The sequence below is a fragment of the Microchirus variegatus genome (genome assembly GCF_963457635.1).
Source record: "Microchirus variegatus genome assembly, chromosome: 14".
Lineage (NCBI taxonomy): Eukaryota > Metazoa > Chordata > Actinopteri > Pleuronectiformes > Soleidae > Microchirus > Microchirus variegatus.
This window is the reverse complement of record NC_139815.1, coordinates 6248636-6271142: the sequence shown is the minus strand read 5'-3', so window position 1 is coordinate 6271142 and position 22507 is coordinate 6248636. Positions and strand designations below refer to the sequence as shown.

Sequence of the window (22507 nt, the reverse complement as noted above, 5' to 3'; positions counted from 1 at the left end):
TGTGATATTGCTATGTAATTGTTTTTATTTTGTTCATGTGCCTGTTGTCAGGTAGATTTGGTTTTGGAGAGATAGCACAAGCACTTTGTTTTATCTATTAATTTCAGTGCCCTGTTATGGGAGCAGGATAGGTATATATATATTAGGGCTGGGCGATATATCGAAAATTTATCGTTATCGAAATTTACGACGATAATCAACGTCATTTTGCCGTTATCGGTTCATTTGATAATTTAAAAAAAAACGAAAAAAAACAAAATAAAATATGTTTTTGGCTGTGTGTGTAGGTAGGGAGGCCTTTAAGACACTCGGACACTTATATCAGGCAAATGGTAAATTATGCAAACTAGGCGATGACGTCATTTAGCAACCAAACTTATCGTTCATTTATCGTTATCGAGGTAAGCTGCTCGTGATATTGATTTGAGGCCATATCGCCCTAATATATATACATGTATATTTATATCTATGTCTATATATTGAGGATTTACACTGTGAAATTACACTACGTGGAATAGTGTTTGAACCAGTTTAGACTGTGATGAAAAGGTAATATATTTACAGAACTGTTTATGAATATAAACTTTAGAGGGTATTGATTTCATTGGTTTGTGGAAAGGTGAAAGTGAACAATATAACTGAAATGTGATAAACGGATACACATTGTGCTTTTGTGATAGAGAGACAACCTGTTATGGGGAAAAGCAATAACTGTGTCTTCACGTCTCTCTCCTTCACCTGCTTAATACAGGTACATATTTGTTAATGCGGTCTCACATCTCTGGGACCCGTAACAAATCTTGGGGGCTCGTCCGGGATCGGCACCAACTCCTGGTCTGGGGCTGATCCACCTGATGACATCTGGTACCAATACAGGAGCTGATGCGAGCAGAGAGCTGTGAGTCAGAGCAGAGACCGAGAAGTTGCTGAGCTGGTGAATCCATCGTCAAGGACAGGGAGAAGCAACCGACATGGCAGAGCGTGGAAGGAAGAGCCTAGTGTGGGACATTAGGAGGAGTCTACTCAAGTTGTCAGCCGAAGAGCTATTCCAGATCGCCAAGGGCATGGGTCCAGGAGGAGGATGATCAGACTGAGCTCAACAGAGGGAGATCAGGAGAGCTGCTTCGACCACATCAGTTCATTGATGTACAATAAGCATTTGCTTGAGTCAGAGGACATACTTCAGACTTAAATTCACAGAATGGTCACAGAGAAAGTAAAAAAACCCTACCCTGCTCTCCTTTGAGTCACCTGGTGCCAAACGATGAGCTGTTGCCAAGCTAATAGGAAAAAAAGCTCTCATAAAGTGCAATCTAAGTGGCTTAGCAGTGACTGCATTGCTCAACTCAGGGGCACAGGTCAGCATGGTGAGCCGTGCTTGGAGAGACAAGTATTTGTCTGACCTCAACATCCGATCAATGTCTGAGATTTGGACAAGCTGGAGGTGTATGCAGTTAATGGTGAACTTATACCATTTGATGGCTGGTTACCCATAATGATCAATCTACCAGAGAATGAGGACCCCAGTCAGTGTTCCATTTCTAGTCAGCGGTTTGCCCATGGAGAGACCGTTAGTTGGCTTTAATGTTTTAGAACAGCTCATTGAGGGACAGCCAGAACGATTTGTACCTATCTTGACTAAGCTTCTTTGTAATGCTATATGTGTTTCCAGTGAGAAAACTGAAGCAATTGTGAGCTTCAAACAATAGAGCCTGTCACACCACAAGGGCACTTAAGAACAGGGGTAAAGGACATCATCATCCCAGCTGGTCAAGTTGCCTGGGTGAAGTGTCGCCTTCCACCAACCATGAACCCCTATAGCAGACTGGTGCTGTTTGAAGCAGATGAGGGTGGACAGCCACTGGAGCAGCTGGATCTAGGCGCAGGATTGTTTGAGGTACAAAATCCTGTCAAGTCTTATGTCACAGTGGCGGTTGGCAACAATACCAAACATGATGTCACCCTACTACGTAAAGCCCTGGGAACCTTGCAGCACATTGAGAGGGTGGAGGATGCTGATCCTCATAACAAATCCATGCCTACTACAGTAGTCAATGAAGTCACTGCACATGTCACCGAGCCAAGCCCATCTTTGTGGCAGCCTCCTGTGAACCTTGATCAGTTGGAGGAGGAACAACAAGAGCTTGTGATGTTGTATGAGGAGTCTAAGGCATTTGCGAGAGATGGAGATGAAAGTGGGTGTAAGCCTGCCTGCCTGCAAATGGTGATACATTTGAAAGATGACATCCCTGTGCAGAGGGCGTACACTTCCATACCAAAACCGCTCTTGAAAGAGATCAAAGAATATGTTCAGGATCTTCTTGTGAGGGGGTGGCTAGTTAAGTCAAAGTCATCCTACTCTGCCCTGGTGGTGTGTGTGCAAAAGAAAGATGGTAGCCTGCATCTTTGTATCGACTATCGGCTGCTGAATCAGAAAACAGTGCCAGACAGACACCCACCCCCCCACCCCCGAATACAGGACCTGCTGGACACCTTGGGAGGATATTCTTGGTTCATCATCCTTGATCAGGGTAAGGGTTACCACCACCAGGGTTTTGTGGCTGAAGGTTCACGCCACCTCACCCTGGGGGCTTTATGAGTGGGTGAGGATCCCATTCAGTCTGTCCAACGCACCTACAGCCTTCCAGAGAAGTATGGAGGAGACGTTGAGCTCGCTCAGAGATGAGTGCTGCATACCATACCTGGACGACATTCTCTGTTACTGACAATCTTTCAAGGATTATATAGAGGCGGTACGTAAGGTGCTTTAAGCTCTGCAGTGTCAGGGGATCCTCAGTTACTACCGGTCATATATACAGGACTTCTCAAAAATTGCTAAACCGCTATATGAGCTACTCCCAGGGAAATCCTTGACAATACAGGGCCAGTCCCAGCAGAGGAGGGTCAAGGGACCCCTGCTGTCATCCAGGGCACCTATAGTGTGGACTTCTGAGCACCAGAGCGTACTTGAGAGATTGATTGAAATGTTAACGCACCCACCAGTTCTGGCCTACTCCAAATTTGAAAGATGGAAAGTTTCGAGTCATTGGGTTTGGGTCAAGAACGCTAACTTCTGCAGAAAAGAACTATCATTTGCATAGTGGAAATTAAGAGTTCCTTGAAATTCAGAGATATCTCTTTTACGCTCCACACTTCACAATCTATACTGACAATAACCCACTGACATACATTATGAGCACAGCAAAACTCAATGCAGTTGGTCACCACTGGGTGGGGGAATTATCTGACTTTCAGTTTAACATCAAGTATTGACCTGGGAGAGTGAACACAGATGCTGATACTTTGTCCCGAGTTCCCCTTCATATTGACCACTACATGGTGATCTGTACAAAGGAGTTGTCACAGGAGGTGGTGCGGCCACAAGCCTGCAAGTGCAGCTTGGGAGGTAAGTCAGGCAGCCCAGATGTGGCCTGGGTGGCTGCTCTTGTTGTCTCTTCCCTTGAGGTTATCCCACAGCCTTGCGCACCCCTGCAGGAAATTAATCATGATGAATTGGTGCAGGACCAAAAGGAAGACCCCACAATTGGAGAGGTCATAAGACTCAAGGAGTCTAACATCAGACTCACAGAGGACATCAGGAGGTCTGTAAAAGGATCTGCTTGTAAGCTCCTCCGCGAGTGGGACCTTGAAGGTGGAATTTTGTATCGACGAACACCAGAGAGAAAACAACTAGTCCTACCAATTAAATACCAGTCACTTGTGTTGAAACACCTTCACGATGATATGGGGCATATGGGCATGGAGAGGGTACTCCACCTTGTCAGAGAAAGATTTTACTGGCCCCATATGAAAAGATTTATTGAGGAGTATGTCACTAAGAAAGGCTGTTGCATACACCAATAAAAACCCACGTTTCAGGTGCGTGCACCCATGAGTAGTTTAAAGTCCAACTTACCCCTTGAGCTTGTTTGTATAGATTACCTGCATCTTGAAAAGAGCAAAGGGGGCTACGAGTACATTTTGGTGGTAGTCGAACATTTCACAAGATTTGCCCAGGCCTACCCGACCAAAAACCAGAAGGACAGCAGCTGAGCGCATATACAATGACTTTGTACCTTGCTTTGGGTTCCCCAACAAACTCCATCATGATCAGGGACGAGAGTTTGAGAGTGAACTTTTCCGAGCACTTGGACGGCTTGCAGGAGTAGGCCACTTTCGAACGTCTCCCTCCCTTTAACCATACATTGTTGCAGATGTTGCGTACCCTGACAGACAAGGAGAAGGAGGTGTGGAAAGAACATCTTGCACAGATTGTGCATGCATATAACTGCACTCGTCATGAGTCCACCGGTTATGCACGTCACTTCCTGCTTTTTGGTCAACACCCTCGCCTCCCGGTAGATCTCTTGTTTGGCCTGTCGGAGGAGATTGATTCAGAGACTCACAAAAGTTATGTGTAAAAATGGCGTAAAAGGATGCCAGAGGCCTATCGTAATGCTAACAATAACAGCCTGTCTTCCAGTGCAAAGGGCAAAGCTTACTATGACCAGAACGTGAGAGGTGTGGTCGTACAACTTGGGGATCGAGTGCTGGTTAGGAACGTCGGAGAGCAAGGAGGGCCTTGGAAACTGCGCTCCTACTGGGAGAAGAGGACATAGGTTGTGAGAGAACAAGTGGCAGACAACCCAGTATATTTCATCTATCCAGAGGGTGATGACAAGGGACGGATTAGAACCCCACACCAAAATCTGCTTTTGCTGGTAAATAATCTGCCAGTGGAACTCCCACAACAGCCAACCAAATGGAAACCAGATTCAAAACAGACAAGGGCCAGATCAGGAAACACACAGGTAAGAGTGAGTGACAAGATAGACTAAACGGTTGACACTGAGGCCTCTGGTTCAGAAGATGAGACAGCCAGTGGCTATTGGTTGAGATTACCAGCCAGCTGGGCTGAGCCAAGAGCAGCCTGAAAAACTAGCTGTCAGTCAAGACAGTCAAACCTTGGCATTGGAAGCACAGAAACCTCTCAAGGAAAGGTCTGTTCAGACTTATAGTGAACCTGTCAGAGTCCAGGATGGATCAACACAAGGAACGACTGTAGTGGAGGCTCGAGACAGTGATGAACATCCACCTGATTCGGCTGAAGTCTATGAAGGAGTTGAGACATGGATGGAGAATCAAGAGGTACCTGGGACAGTTCCCAAGCTGCTGGCAGCAAACTTTACCTCACCTCAGTCAGACACAGAGCCAGAGATCCCTCAGACAGCAGCCTCTCAACCCTGCTCACCTACCCCACTACGACGGTCCACTCTGAAAGGTCACATATACTCAGATATCAGGTCCATTCATGTTTAAAGTGTGAAACGTGGTATATTGTAAATAATTTGTATATTAAAGTTTATTTGAATGGTGATTTAAGTGTCAGGAGCCACTTTTTTTTTGTTTGCAGACGGCAGGTGTCCGTGCCTCCAACAGCCACTCCCCCTCATCACTCCCTACAAGAGGCCAGTACGAGGTGTGGGAGCCCAGCGCTTCAATTTTCATCAAAGGCACGTTCTATTATAGAATGTGTCTTTGGAATGATGAAAACAAGGTTCAGGGCCATCTTCCTCCAAGCGCTGGAGGTGCACCACACCTTTGTACCACATGTAAGTTATCTCTCTATTTAGATTTTAGAATGCCAAAAAGCAAAGTCAATTATGTTTTAACTTTTCTTTTTTTGTCAATTTCAAAGGTTATAACAGCATATGCCATTCTCCACAACATCTATCTGGGAGCCGGTGACATCATGGCCCCAGAAGATGAAGCTGTGGAGGATGTGGCCGAGGATGAGGGGGAGCGTGACATGGAGGCAGCCAGCGGAGCAGCCTGGTGTGACCAGCTGCCCTGGAGGAGGGTCCTATTGACCATGATTACATGTAATCCGTAAGTCAATAGCAGTGTTATATGGTTATTCAGATTCCAATTTTGTCATTTCAAATACTGTGGTTATTTTTTTCAGAATCAGAATAATAATGTGATATACTCTGCCTCACTCCTTTCTAATACCACAGTGACATGGCAGCCGTCGATTGAGCCAGCCCTGCAAACTCATCACATGGACGATGCAGTGGACAGTGGAGACACGTTGGAGACCACCCCAGATCAGAAACACCAGGGTCTTCATTGTGGCAGCTCAGGTCCAGAAGCACATCCAGAGACATTCCTCTCACCAAAAAATTCAGCCTGTGTGTCTTCTGATAGAGGAACCTTTCCAGCACAGAACACCCATGTTGATCCTACGGTTATCAAATGTCTGTTGTTGTTTTTTTGTTGTATTTTGATGTAAATAGTGGACATTTTAATTAAGTTAATTGTATGTTTTATATGTTTGTATATATACACACAAATAATATTTTTTAGTAATAAGTTAATTCTAGTTCAAAGTTCATTTAAGTTCAAAATAAGTTCAAAATAAGTTCAAATGAAATATTTCAATTGAAATAATACAATTTATTAAATTCATGAACAGTGTGAACATCTATTGAACATATAATAATAATAATATAATAATCTTAAATTTTTTTGTAAGGATTTCTCCTCTCGTTCCTCTCGTCCAGCTCTTTCTGGCGTTTTACGTCCTCCTTGAAGAGCTCCACAAGCTCATCATCCCTCGTCCTCCTTTTGGACCTCTGCAGTCTGCGGGTCTGGTTACTGCCGCCACCCTCCTCCTCCTCTTCCTCCTCCTGTCGTCCACCCACTGCTGAACTTGGCCCTGGTATGTCTGGGATGGAGGCGATGAGGACAGGTGGGGAAATGGAATGCTTCTGCCCAAGCCTCCTGAAACAGAGGATTCAAACATTTAAGTCAACAATAGCAGCAAAAAAAAAGTATATTGTCCACCAAATATAATGTAAAACGCTGTTAACAGACTTATGAAACTAATATGTACATACTGTATACGTACTTTATTTTATTTTTTTTTGTCCCACTTTTTTTTGGCCTGCAGGGGAGTAACCATGACCTGCAGGTTCATATTTTCCAAGACAGTTCTATTCAGAGACAAAAGACAACAGGAGAGGTTGTATCAGTAGTTCAAGCACAGGGGTTTTAAATTAGACATGCTGCTGCCGCCCCCTTTCAGAGTTAAAATGATCATTATAGGCAAAACATTACGCTTATATTTTAGGAATAACAAATGCAATATTTATGTCTTACCGCCAGGCAACACTGGCCGAGTTTTTGGCCCCAGTGAAGAGGTGGTCGTGCTCCCCTCTGAGGCGAATAAACTCTGCCGTCTGCTCCTTGGTCCCTACAACAAAATAAAATTATTAACGTACGTTTCTTTCAAACCACCAACTAAAATTGGTGTATGTGGCAAAATAAGCATGATATAAAACCGCCACATTCAAGTTTAACTCAAAGAAAAAATTTGAAAGTTACGACCGTGATTGAAACTACTTCAGACAGCGAACAGCAAATGCGGCGGTCAGTCTTGTGACTTGTGCTTAGCGGTACACATTTTAAAACAGAAAAAACGTTTTTGTTATGTTATCATTATTGCCTTAGTGTGTTATGCTACTAACTTCTATCTAGTGTCTCTCCCTCTCCCTCTCTCTCTCTCTTTCCCCCCCCCCCCCATCTCTCTCACACCTCCCTTGTCTGTCTACCCACCCTCACCCCCACGCCCCTGTCCGGCCCGGTCCTCCCACACCACCTAATAAATATATAAATCAATCAACAAAAAAACAATACATAAATAGCAGGACGGGCATTACAGTCCTGTAATTACTCACCCTGCAAACAGCAAAATCTGTTCAACACCAACAGACATGAGTCAACCATAGTGCATTCCCAAGGTACTGGACAGGACAGGTTTAAAAAAAACTAATGTCAGCCGCATTTCTTGGCCGCATACGGAGCAGTCGAGGTGGACCGGTTCATTCGGGACAGCCGTAGGCGCTGCGCTGTGACGCAATTTGACAACATCCGGTCGACGAATCCACCCTTCCTGGGCAGCAGCCGACCAAATGAGACACAGCTATTGACAACCTGTTATGGGGAAAAGCAACAACTGTGTCTTCACGTCTCTCTCCTTCACATGTTTAATACAGGTCAGTGTGTTTGTACACCAGGATTTCACAACATGATTTTATGATGAGTTTATTTTGTTCATGTGCCTGTTGTCAGGTAGATTTGGTTTTGGAGAGATAGCACAAGCACTTTGTTTTATCTATTAATTTCAGTGCCCTGTTATGGGAGCAGGATAGGTATATGTGGCCCGCCACGGCCAAAGAGGGTGCAAGTCGGCCTAGCGCAAAACGAGTAAAACATGAAAAAAGTTTTTTTGTTTCAAAATGAGTGATTTTAATTTTTTTTCAAAATTGTTCAACTTGAAGTTTGTAAGAAGCCACTACATGCTTCAAATCACAGTATTGTGGGTCTTAAAACCATAAAATTTGTATTTAATTTAAGGTTGTTTGATTGCTGTGAATCATTCCGAGTTTGGGTGTGACGATCTCACAATCCAGAGCTTTTGTTGTTTTTTTCGGGCCAATCGGCTTACGGTCACGGAGAATACACATGGCTAATTAATATGCACGCACAGAGAGAGAGAGAGTGTGTGGAACTTTCTAGCAGTTATTGAGCGTGTGCAGTGCGAAATTAAAGCTTGATTGTCATCAAAGCTTTGTTGACAAAAGGAAGGCAAGGTAAACCGGACAATAACTAAACTGTGGCTGAACTAACAAAGACAGAGACAGATCTCACTTCTGCTCGGTGAGTGGACTCGTTAGCATTTTGACCAAGTTATCTTTATGCTAACGTGTTAGCAGACTTCATCGTCACAAAAACATCAAACAGATGATTATTCAGCGGCTGAAAGAGAGCAGGACAGAAACAGTAGTTGTCTGAGAGGATTACGTGATGCCAGCACTGCTCTATCTCCTTATGGTGAGTTTTTTTATGAACGTGGTTAATCTACTTAACGTTAGTGTTCAGTCACATACAGGGAAGTTTTTTCTTTTAATAATCCACAGTGCGTTTCAAAACGTTATGTGGCTGAATTGTTGTTCACTAGCTCCACATGTGCTGATGTGCTTGAATCATGTGTGAATGACACAGCTTTGTGTATGACTGTGATGCTAATGATTTAGCAACGAGCTGAGAGTTATTAGCACATCATCAGCTCATTCAGGAACAGACTGATCCATTCACACTACACCACAGAGACACTTCAATGTATTTCATTAGTGCCTGCGGCGGCAAGGCAGTTTGATTTGATATTAGAAATATGTGTCTATCTTTGATCCTTCTCTCTTAAGTATATATAGTATATTTTGGTTTTTTTGAAACAACAAAAAACAGATGATGGAAATACAGTGGTACAGTTGATATGATTTACAGAAAGTCTGCAATATCAGCAGATTCTGGAGAACAATGTCCAGGAATCAGTGACAAAGTTGAAGTGCTGGGGCAAACCATCAAACCTGACTGAACTGAAGATGTTTTGTAAAGAAGAATGGCCCCAAATACCTTCCGCCAGAATCCAGACTGGAATTGGAAGCAAAAGGAAGCGTTTAGAGGCTGTTATTTCTGCAAAAGAAGGATGCACAAATGTTTTCTTTTGTGGTGCCTAAACTTATGCACATGCCTAATCTTGTTTAAATAATTCTTGCTCACTTTCTGTAAATCATATCAACTTTATTTCATTTCTCAAGTATCACTGTGTTTGTCTCCTATAAATATTTAACTGAAATTTCTTATTCAAACAACCAATGTTTTATAAAGGAAAATCATGAGCATTTACAGGGGTGCCCAAAGTTTTGCATACCACTGTATGACTACACGAGTGCAAGGACACAAAATGATAACAGAATAAGCCACCCCACCCCCTTCCTATATTTTTTCAGTTATTTCATTTCAAATCTTATCCTCAAAGAGGATATTATGTCCAGTTTTTTAATGTATTGTATATGTATTGTTCTGTGTAGCAGTGTAGCTCACAACAATAGTATCTGTGCTCATACAGAGCAGGGTGTGGTTTCACTGACAGCTTAGACCAGGAGGGGGTTGTTCTATGTAAATGTGAGGATTCTGTCTCTTGGTTCTCAGAAGGTGTAAATCTTTGAGGCTAAAATTCTCCCTAAAGCAGTTTCAGGAGTGCCTACATTCAAATGGCCATATCTTCTTCAAATATTATCCGATTTGCATGTGTTGGACATTGTTGGAAAGCTTAGAAATCACACTTTCAGAATCTTGACGGTTTGCCATGGCTGGTCACATATATATATATGTATATATATTGAGGATTTACACTGTGAAATTACACTATGTGGAATAGTGTTTGAACCAGTTTAGACTGTGATGAAAATGTAATATATTTACAGAACTGTTTACGAATACAAACTTTAGAGCAGTAGTCTCAGACACGAGGCCTGTGGATATTTTGTCCACCCGCAGGTGCCAGGGAGAAGATGTCAGTCAACACTCACTGCAAACAGGATATAACCGCGGTGTTCAACAGAGTCAATGGGCCGTTAGTGGGAAGTTCGAGGTTTATATTTTCGTTATGATATGAATTTTTAATGTACCGCCATACCGGTGTACTGGATTACAGCTTTCTGAACGCTGTGCCACGCTGCGGCTGTGTGCTTTGCTAGTGAGCGCTCTATTTTTGGTCATTTAGACCAAGCGCTCTATTTAGACGCCCTACTTTTAGGCAGTACGCCCTATAGACGCCCTATTTTTTCTTCCTGTTTTCCCCCAATAACCACCGAAACAATGTTGTGATGACTCACGCAAAAACTGCGGACAGCACCTATTAAATGGTGGAACTTGGCTGCAGCGCAGCACAGATTATGAACTCCCAGCGACAGAACTCTCTTCTCTCTCCTTTTGAGCAGTTAACTAAAGAGATCAGCTCATCTGATGCATCTGTTATTCCTTAATTACAGCGTTAAAGCGTCTTCTAGATTGAGACCGGAGTGAAAACAATGAAAAGTGCGCTCTTGAGAATCTGTCAACATGTTTTAAGATCTACTTGGATCTCCTGTATTTCATTGCTGTACTTGATCCTCATCATAAAGATCTTGTCATATATGGATGTGTGGATATAACTGCGCATAGAGAAATTACCCATTCTGCGTTGGATATGCAGATCCCCCTTGTAGCTGCGCACAATGCAGGAGAGAGAGAAGAGCAGAGTCAGCAGGGGCAGTGTGGAGAAAAAAATGGCCCGCACCAGATGAGGGGCACCTTCTATAATTGCAATGCCTTGACTTTAGTGATGTCAGTACACACAGTCCCAGCCATAACAACAACATTAGATCAAAATACAATGTTACAGAATTCGCATAACAATTAATTTTGTTTTTTTCCATTTTGAGTTACTTACCCTCACTTCATGAGTCACCATGATGGTCTTTCAAAAAGCCTCAGAATGCCCCATTTTTACCTCAAATTTTCCAAAACTCCGCATGGCCAGCAATTTTTTTATTATTTGTGGGGGGGCGGCCCCCAGGCAAATTGAGTTTGAGAACCCTGTGATAAACGGATACACATTGTGCTTTTGTGATAGTTATATTTGATGCTTAATAAAGAGAGACAACCTGTTATGGGGAAAAGCAACAACTGTGTCTTCACGTGTCTCTCCTTCACCTGCCTAATAAAGGTACATATTTGTTAATGCGGTAACGCATCTCCGGGACCCATAACATATATATTGTACTATTGTTATTATTTTATTTAATATTTCCATGTGTTTGTATTATTCTTATCCCTTGTTACCTTAAGTAGTCCATTGACAGATGACAATGGACACTGACAGTGTTGGAAATATTACTAATATGAAATACAATTATGAAAATATTTTATCATAACAGATGCTATGCAGTGCCAGAGCCTGCCACAGAATGCCACAGAATGCCAGAGCCTGCCAAAACGTGCCACAGATGGTAGACAGTAGGGATGCAACGGTACAGTTTTCCCACGGTTCGGTATGTATCGTGGTTTTTGGGCCACAGTATTGGTCCGGTTTCTATATCTTAATATAAAACTACTCAGACTAGCAAAGGCAATATTATATTGTAAAAAATAATTAAAAGCACAGATTTAATCAAACCACAAACTTTATTTAAACAATAGTGCACTTTTAGATCAAATGAAACGGCAAACATAAAACCACACAAGTTAAAAATAAATAAAGTTTAGTGCTATCCAATAAAAATATGTATATATACATATGCTCATGTCTCTGCTCCTGAGTTCATCTAATCACGCAGCATTGTGTATTTGAATACATTTTGACAAACGTACCGAAACGTACCGAAATACCGTTGTTTGCCGCTGCGTATTGAACCGAACAGGGTTTACCGAACGGTTCAGTAAAATACAGAATACCGTTGCATCCCTAGTAGACAGTTAGTCTACCTAACTGTGGTTTTATTTCAACAGAACCCCTCTTTTGATCAGGGTCATTTGGACAGTTTGTGTTGTGATTGTAATTTAAAAAGAGTAAACACAGTTGTTTGACAATAAATTGCTTCAGCCAACCATTAACCATGAGTGAAAGAAAAGTTTTTGTGTTATCATTCATATTCTCTGAAAAATGGCCAAGAAATCATAAATTCTGCCAGGGTATGTAAACTTATGAGCAAAACGTAAAATGTAAATCCTCTGAGGCTGGAAGTTTGTGTAGAACTCTCACGTTTTTTTTTGGGACAAACCGGAGCTCTACAAGACAACAATTCCAGGAATGTCTCATTGTGACGTAACAATGACACAGAAGTCAACATCGCTTCTTATCTCTGTACTTAGACTGAGGCGGATCACACTTTGCCTACTCATAGGTATCCAGAGTCTCAAATATAAGGATTAAAATGTTTTTTTGTTTTTTTAAACTTAATAATATAATAATTGTATTCTGATCAAACAAACTCTGAGACCTTGGAGTTGAACTCAGCCAGGAAGTCAAAGTGCTTCTTGAGGTCTGTGGCCAGGATGGCTTCGATGACGAGGAAGCGAAAGCGCTTGAACTCCACGTGGTCCAGGTTGACCAAGAAGTTGAACTTGGGCTGGGCGAGGTAGAGGCTCCAAGCAGAAGCAGCGTGGTGGTTCTCCAACACTGAGCGGTCATTGTACAGCACTGCCTACAACACACAGGGAGGGAGCGAGGAAAAGATGTCACACTGAGAAGATTCTGAGGATTTTCTCTAAAAGGCCAGCTTACAACGCTTACAGAATGTGTTACACAATTTACGCAATGGTTTCAAATGTAGCAACCAGTCAGGAAATGAGATAAAGGGCACATGAGCTCATGATTGGTTATAGTGTAACTAACTGCATGTCTGAAGGGGAAAGGTGGTTAAAAGCAGTTCAACAGCAGTGCTTCTCAATTATTTTCTGTCATGCCCACCTTAGGATGAAGAAAACATTTTACTCCCTCCCCCCCATTCTCCCCCACGGCTATAAATAGTATAATTTGTCTATAAAATTGTTATAAATACACAAAACATTGTATGCTTATTAACATTAAAGAAAACAAAATATAGATCAACTTACAACAAAGAGTAACTTTATTAAAGGTCACATAGAGTGGTCCTGTTGCACATAAATGTTAGTTATGGAGGTCTACTTACATATATTAACTTGTTTTTATGGTCAAAAACCTCCTAGTTGCTGGGAACTAGCCGATAGAAATCCTCTTTTCTGACAGTGTTTTTCTGCTGCGAGATTTCAGAGTGAACTTTCACCCCCAGAAGACAGAGTCTTGTGATTGGCCAGTACTATCCAGCACATCCGTTCTCAGAAGTGCAGCGCCCCCCTCTGGAACGGCGGATGCACTGCTCCTCATTATCAAAACATTGTTTTAACAGTGTTTAAAAATAGCTTTGTCACGACTCCCCGCCGCAGTCCCTTTTATGACTTTAAACCGGAGTCAGACCCAGAGTCAGAAGACACTGTTGCTCGTGAAACACCTCTACAACGGACGTTATTCTTCTTCTGCGGTTCATTGTACGTAACTGGATGTGCCTGGACTACCGCCCGGAGCAGGACGATCGGTTGTTCAGGAGAACCGCTGCTTACGTAACTATTACGGGATTTTCAGTGATCTCGTTGAGCCCCGAGATTACAATAAAACACAACGTTCTCAGCAATGGCTGAACTGTTTGTTTCGAACCGCCAGGGCTTCATAAACAAGGTAATGACGCAGATACACACCAAAAAAACAGCGATAATAGGAACTTCCGGTCTAGTTCCGCTTTAACATTGCTTTTTAGTCTGTAACAGTAAAGATTTAAAGTGCATCAATTTGTGGATGACCCTGGGGTCATTATTAGGGCTGGGCGATTATGGCAATAATTTTAATCGTGCAAAAAACACTAATAACACAGGCAAAATCAAAACAAAATACTCTTCTTTTTCAAAGAACAAAACAGTGCTATACTCCCTCAGCACAACATTTATCATACAGGACTGCAACTCTGCTGAAATGTTTATGTGACGGAAACACGTGACGCTTGTCCAAAGTCCGAACAAGTGTCTTGAATCCTGGGTTACGGTACTGATGCTTACATGTCATTCACTACCATAAATGTCACAGCCTCCGTTATCTCCTGATGTCGTGGTGGGATATGGGGCAACATTGTAAAGAGTGTCCTTAATAGAGGACCGTGTTGCTGTGGCGTTGGCTGACGAGTTTATCGCTGATTGAATAAGCTGGTCGTGTTGCGTTGAGGAGCAGACACGACAGCACAAGAAACTTTGAAATTTATTTTTGCTCGACGTCAAATTGAAGCCAAAATGTTTCCAGTTGACTGATATTGTCCTACCTTTCTTCGCAACCAAAGGCTGCCTTTCTGCCATGTTTTCAATCTCTCGCTTCTCATATTATTGATCCACACTTGTCACACGCTTACTGCTGCACGTAACATGGGTGCATTCAAGGTGTTTTCCTAGCATAGGAATTCACATACACGCCTCGCCACTATTTGAGAAGGACTGAGTTACAGAGACAATTAAAAAAAGACTTTAAAATCCTTTCTGCAATATCATCAGTAATCAATAGGTTCAGGGTTGCCTCTCCTTTCTTTTAACGCACTTTCCTGGGACTTCAACAAAAACCCAGACAGCCTGAGTGCTATCAATGCTCATGTTGTGAAAAAACAATATTTAAACAGAGGCACATGGTTAACCTTTTAACCCCCATTCAGAAGACTGACACAGTGGGATTATCTGACCATGCGCTGTTCAACTCAGTGGAAACACTACATCCACAACAGTTTATTTAAAAATACAATGCATAGCTTGTCTTTCATGAATGACGCATGTGAGCGTGATCGCCCATTTTTGGAGACGTGATCCTTTTGTTTCTGAAAACACAGGTGTGTTTATGGCCCGGATTTAAGAAGCGACATCAACATCAACCTCATGTGATTCGATCACGAGTGAAGGTGTGAGCAGAGGTGTGAGCACAGGTTTTAGGTACGAGGACATATTTGAGATCCAGTCACTTTCAGCAGTTTATATTAAAACCTAAACTGGGCCATGACAGAAGGGCTGCTGGTTCTTCTGACCTGTGACGAGCTCATGATGAATTTATACACTCATACACTGAATAGTATGTCATTTAGTGCTGTGTGCATCGTATTGATGCATGCTCCTGTCTTTGTCCTGTCTGCCTCTCTCTCTCTCTCTGCTGGTCCAAACCTTTATGGCCTTTACTGTTTCCTTTAGCTTTTTTATGTTCTCAAAATTTTTGCTTGACTATTATTGGTTCAAATGTAAAACTATGAATTGCATTCATAATAGTTGGCTAAGCAAGTATGAATTTGCACCTATTCAGATCCTGAACTTGAACTAAACAAGTAAACCAGTTTAAAGACTTTTTTTTTTTTTTTTTTTTAACTAAGAACAGATGTGCAAATGTGTAGTTAATGTGCAAATGTGTAGTAAACAACTCTTCAACTCCAAAATAAAACCAAATAACTCAAGTTCAACAATATTTAAATATCTAAATATATTTTGATTTCTATAATATGTTAAAATGCTTTTTTTCCTCCACACTCTGTCAGATGAAAGATGATGATGAAAATGTCAGCTAAAATACATTAGTTCATGTATTCAAAAACGTAAAAGCACAAATAATCATATAAGTTGTGTTACCTGAGGTGCATTAGTGGCTACGAGAAAGGCGTTTGTGCGACCGGGATGGTCATAGTCGTGCATTGCAGCTGCTACATAAAGGGCCATGAGCTCCAGGGCAGGGATGTTCCAAGCCAGGCAACCGTAGCTGTCGTCTGAGATGGAGAGGCTCTTAGACGAGGCGAAGGAGATCCTGCCGGGAGAGATCCCACTGTCTGAGTCTGGAACAGGACGACAAGTAAAAGGGACGTCAGTGTCAGGATGTGGGTTTATATCAGTCCGTATAATGTGTATTAAAAATTATCACATTATAATTGTCTACACATGTCTGGGGCATCCACGAAAGGTAAATTTGAATAATATAAATATTTTTAATATAATATAATAGTATTATAGTACATACATATGACATAAAAATATCAGAACAATTAACAGTAATAGTTTGATAGACATAAATACAAAAGGTATTGAATACATGAAGCTTTAAATAAATACAATTAATTCCTTTATTAATGAATGAATGAATGAATGAATGAATGAATGAATGAATTAATTCATTCATTAATTAATTAATTAAGAATTACTATGATAATAGATGGAAGCAGCAATGACGCAGAAAAAGCTCATCTACATAATGTTCTTTTTCTTCTTGTGATCATGATAAATTAATAAATATATTTTGCGCCACCTACTGATTATCTTGGTGAACTAACAACAGGAAACATAAATGTACATTTAAATAGAAACCGCAATATAAAAAAAACTGTGGCAGTGTCAGTGGGAGACATCAGTGGGAAAGAAGCCTCAGATCATTTCTAACAGAGCTGAAATATCATCAGCAGAAAATGAGCCTGGGAATCTCTGTCATTTAAAAACAAACAAAAAAACAAAACCTTCTGTTGTTCAGAGTTAAGACCACATCCTGTCGAAAAGGTCACAGCAGAATCCGTCTCTGACGTCAGTGACGGTGAGCAAACACTTGAGCAATACATGATACGTACTTTTAAAAACCTGCTGTCAACACGGGAGGATCTAACTAATGATAAATAAAAAAATATTATTTATTTTTATATAAACTATTGTTTACCTGTGTCACTTCCTGTCACATGTTCACTGTGGATCTGCTGGAACCCAGGGATTGGTCGAGTGGTCAGGTACCAGACAGCGTGGAGCACATCAGTAGCATGGACCCGGTTATGATCTGTGTGTGTGTTTAATAAAGTTCAAATTCAAAACTGTATCTTAGTCAGGCAGGAACAGGATACACAGAGTGCGATCACTCACAGGGAATGTCTCTGTAGCCATTTTCCAGAGCGTGGAAGTATGACATGAACTCCATCACTGGGATCTTGAAGATTTCAAACAGACACGTATCCTGGAAAAGAGTGTATGTCACCTGAGGACACAGAAGAACAAAAGAAGATTCACGTAAACAACACTGGATCGGAAGTCAGCGGTGATCTACAGCAGGACGTTTAAATACACAGGACACCAAAATAACTGAGTTCCAGTTACTGAACCTTTTGTTTGTTATAATTTCACTGTGTATTTCAAACAGGTCTCTCATGCTACTAAAGAGTTGGTGTGGGGGAGTAAATAATAAGTTCATGTCACCTCTACCTGCATACGGTTGTGTATTTTAATTCTCTTTACATGATTGTATTGATGCTTTGTGCATGTGTCATACTGACATAGCTGAGAATTCTTCCGGACTTTCCTCCCGTCTTGTCGACCAGATCAAAGATCTGGAAGTTCCACGTGTTCATTCTCTCCATAAGAGCCTCTTGATCCTCCAGCATAGGATCCAGTCTGAACTCCTTCTCACCCTAGAGAGACAAGCACAACACGCACATCGTTACACAGAGTGGATGAGAACATCCGCAACACTGTAAACGAATACCTGGAAGATACTTGATACTTACACTGTGTGTTGGGGTAGTTACTCAAAAAAGTAATTAGTTACTAGTTACTTCTATAAATTGTAATGAGATTACTTTACTACTTACTGAATTTGAAAAGTAACTTTACTACTTATTACTTTACTTTCCCGTTTCTTAATTTAAATTTTAGTAGATATATGGACAAACATCACTCAGCCTGCCCACATAGTGTTTATTGTATAATGTATACATAATGGCATGTAAAACCATATGATCCAACGCAGACTGGATCATTTCTTTATGCAGTTTTATCCACACATCCATATATGACACATACATAATGATATTTATGACGAGGGTCGAATACAATCGCAATGAAATACAGGGGATCAGAGTAGATCTTAGTGTAATGGTAAAATTAAATTTTTGCTTTGGTGGTGGGTTTTCAAATCATCCAATAGCATTCTAACGCGATTAGCAAACACAATGTACCATTAGACACTGGTATATTGGTCTGTAGATATCATCAGTCTGTGGAAATCATCAAGTCTGTGGAAATCAACACTGAGTCTGTGGAAATCATCACTGATGCTATTGACCAAAAACTACATTCAATAGGAATCTTCATAGATCTGAAAAAAGCATTTGACACCCTTAACCATGTTATCCTGATAGCTAAAATGAAGATATGGTATCAGAGGTATAGTACTGGAATTGGTTTAAGAGCTACCTACACAACCAATACGTTAAAATAGTGACACATCAACATGCTTGGACATAGTTTGTGGGGTTCCACAGAGGTCAGTTCTGGGTCCAAAACTGTTTATACTATAAATGACCTATGCAAAGTATCCAATATTCTGAAATTAATGAAGACACTAATATTTTCTGTTCTATTGATGATTTGAACCAATTAGTAGAAACAGTCAATAATGAAATGGCCAAGCATCATGTGTGGTTTAATATAAATAAACTATCACTAAATCTAGAGAAAACTAAATACATGATATGGGAAAAAGGGATGCAAGAAGAGTATTAACATTCAAGTAAATGGAGTGGATATTTACGTCTGTAAAAGAGAATAATATTTCTAAACAGTTCTCAGGCCTACAGAGCAAAATTCAAGAGGATATTAAAAAACAAATTGGCGAAATGAGATCAGACATTAATCTGAAGTTGGAGGAGACTGTGAATTAAAATTGAAGCGGTGTCACAGAGACTGGGGGAAGCCGAGCTACGGGTAGGAGAGGTGGAGACATTCAGTTTGGAAGTGAAAGAAACACTAAACCAGATGCAGAGGACTCAACTCGAACTGAAATCAAAAATAACTGAACTCAAAGGACATTCCCGTCTTAACAACATAAGGATCTACGGCACATGTGTAAAACTCAAGGCCCGGGGGCCAGATGTGGCCCGCCACATCATTTTATCTGGCCCATAAAGTCTATGCTGCTTTAAGGCGTGTTTACCATAACATACATTTCCACAATGCATGGCGATTGTGTTGCCCGTAAAGTGACAGCATCCCGCCACTAGTTTGCAGTGTATCATATGCATCATGCGACGAATGAAATTGAGATTGAAATATCTGGTATTTCTTTTGTGTTATGAAGCGGTGTTGGTCGTCAAAGAGCACAATCTACAAACTATCGGCATTTTGACACCAAATACGGAGCCGAATATGCCAAAGTTAGCCTTCAAGAAAAACAACAAATTGTCAAAGAATTCAAAGGCAAAATGCGATCGCAGCAGGATGTATTCACAAAAGCCACAACCAAAAACGATGCCGCAGTGAAAGCTAGCTTTATTGTGGCTGAAGAATTCACCTGTGCTTCAAAGTCTTTTTCTGAGGGTGCGTTTACATTTAGTTACATTTATCCTGTCTTACAGTTACATCTGGCCCTTTGAGGGCAACCATTATGCTGACGTGGCCCTCAGTGAAAATGAGTTTGACACCCCTGGTCTACGTAATAAAAGAAGGAGCCGAGGGCACCTCAATGATTCAATTCGTGGAGAACCACATTCAAACAGAACTGGGTGAGGGCACTTGCCCAAACGAACTAGGCATTGAACGTGCACACAGAACCCCCGGTCTCCAACCAGCTGACAATGCCCCCCAAAGTTTAACAATTGTTAGATTCCTGAAATATTCAACCAATGAGCGGATTATCAGCGCATCGTGGAAAAAAAAACATCACCATGGACGGGAATAGGGTTTTTTTCTACCACAACTATGCATCAGCTGTTATGGACAAAAGGAGGGAATATCTGCTGATTAAAGCGGACCTAGAGTGGTCCTGTTGCACATATATGTTAGTGATGGAGGTCTACTTACTTACATACATTAACTTGTTTTTATGGTCAAAAACCTCCTAGTTGCTGTAAACGAGCCGATAGAAATCCTCTTTTCTGACGCTGTTCCTGAGTCGCGATATTTCAGAGTGAACTCTCACCCCCAGAAGACAAGTCTTGTGATTGGCCAATACTATTCAGCACATCCACTCTCAGCAGCGCAGCTCCCCCCTCTGGAACGGTGGATGCACTGCTCCTCATTATCAAAACATTGTTTTAACAATGTTTAAAAATAGCTTCTTCACGACTCCCCGCCACAGTCCCTTTTATGACTTTGACCCGGAGTCAGACCCAGAGTCAGAAGACACTGTCGCTCGTGAAACACCTCCACAACGGACGTTATTCTTCTGAGTTGTGGGGCCCCCCACAACTCAGAGGCTGAAACATCCCCCTGTACAAGAGGTCTCGGGATGACCTCTTCATGGAAGACTTTTTTTGTTCACTGTAACATTTTACAGTCTTGACTGCTCTGTTAATTCTGTTCATGGTTTTTATTTGCTGTTCTCAGGGGAAGCGATTGAGTGTCCAGGAAAATACTGTTCTATAGCTGAGTAACAAGGAATTTAAGGTTATCACCCTAAATGTCAATGGTTTGTCGACTCCTGTTAAGACAAGTAAAGTAATATCCCCAAATAAAGGGAAAAGGCCCAAATTATATTCTGGCAAGAAACCCATCTAACGGATCAGGAGCATGAAAAGATAAGGGGCATGGGTTTTAAACATACTTACTACTCATCTTTTAAAACAGGACGGAAGAGGGGCGTGGCTATTCTGATGCCAAACAAGGTTCATTTTGAATTCCAATCAGAGATTAAAGACAAGGGGGCAGGTTCATAATGGTAAAGGGAAAATTAGATGATAAGGACATGACTCTCTCGAATGTGTATGCGCTCCCAGGCAGCAGCAAAACATTTTACAAGAGAATATTTGATTTGATAACGTTCCAATCCACTGGAGTCTTGGTCTGTGCAGGAGACCATAATGTAATCTTGAACCCAAATTTGGACACTACTAATCAAAAAAGGAAAATCACTCCTATAGAAAGATGGATTAAGAAGAGAATTTAAGACCTGGGTTTGATAGAGGTCTGGAGGGATTTCCACCATCAAGATAGACAGTTTACTTTCTATTCAAATCGTCACAATGTATATTCGAGAATTGACTACCTATTTATGCATAGCTCAGAGAGGCACAGGTTAAAGGAATGTGAGATAGACCAGAGAGATATATCACATCACTCCAGTGTCCACTAGATACCAGACCCAAAGTGACAACGTGGTGCTTAAATGTAAGCATGTTAAACAGCCTTGTTTAGTTTAAAGGGAAAATGAAGGAAGAATTAAAAACATATTTGGAATACAATGATGACAGTAATGTGAACCCAGTGATGTTATGGGACGCTGCTAAGGCGGTCCTACGGGGGGAAATTATTTCAGAATCTGCATTCTTAAAAAAAAAGAAACTCAAAAACTGTTAAACCTGCAGAAACAACTAACAGAACTGGAACAACATCATAGTAAATGTAAAGACCCACATTTACTTCTACAGATGAGACCACTCAAACAAGAAATAGACAAGATTTACTGTGATGAAGTAGAGAAAAATCTCAGGTTTACTAAACAGAGGTACTACGAAGCAGGCTCAAAAGCTTCTAAGCTATTAGCCTGGAGGCTGCGAAACAGCAATCAGAAAACTTGGTATATAAGATTAGAGATCCAGTCACTAAAAAAGTTAGATGCAAACTAGAGGGAATACAGAAAGCATTCCAGAAATATTACCAGACCCTGTATTCCCAACCCACACTGTTCAAACCTGCTAAAGTGGAAGAGTTCCTGAGCCAACTGGATCTGCCCTCCTTGGGGAAATTGCAAAATTAAAAATTAACAAAAGAAATATCAATCAAAGAAATTGACAAGGCGATCTCCTCCCTGAAGTCTTGTAAATCTCCAGGTACAGATGGATTTCCAGGAGAATGGTATAAATCACTGAGGGAGCAATTAATGCTCATATTACATAAAAGCTTTAATTACACCCTGAGGGAGGGAGTCCCCCCCATCCTGGAGGGAGGCTTCCATCTCAGTGATTCCAAAAGAGGACAAGGACCTGAAAGAATGCGGCTCTTACAGACCTATCAGTGTTTTAAATCAGGACTATAAATTATATGCAACCGTTTTAACTAAAAGAATAGA

At 41.3% G+C, this 22507-nt stretch overlaps 1 protein-coding gene across 1 annotated transcript in view; it reads right to left on the bottom strand.

The window, feature by feature from the left end:
• The window catches only part of pde3b (phosphodiesterase 3B), a gene marked incomplete at both ends in the record, with an annotated part of 120376 nt that overhangs the window by 6877 nt on the left and 90992 nt on the right, over positions 1 to 22507 (bottom strand). Inside the window, 5 exons of the mRNA XM_083901033.1 lie at positions 12888 to 13091; positions 16108 to 16307; positions 17174 to 17287; positions 17371 to 17482; positions 17778 to 17912. Of these exons, the coding sequence (XP_083757159.1) occupies positions 12888 to 13091; positions 16108 to 16307; positions 17174 to 17287; positions 17371 to 17482; positions 17778 to 17912 (765 nt within the window). The remainder of the gene's footprint in view (positions 1 to 12887; positions 13092 to 16107; positions 16308 to 17173; positions 17288 to 17370; positions 17483 to 17777; positions 17913 to 22507) is intronic.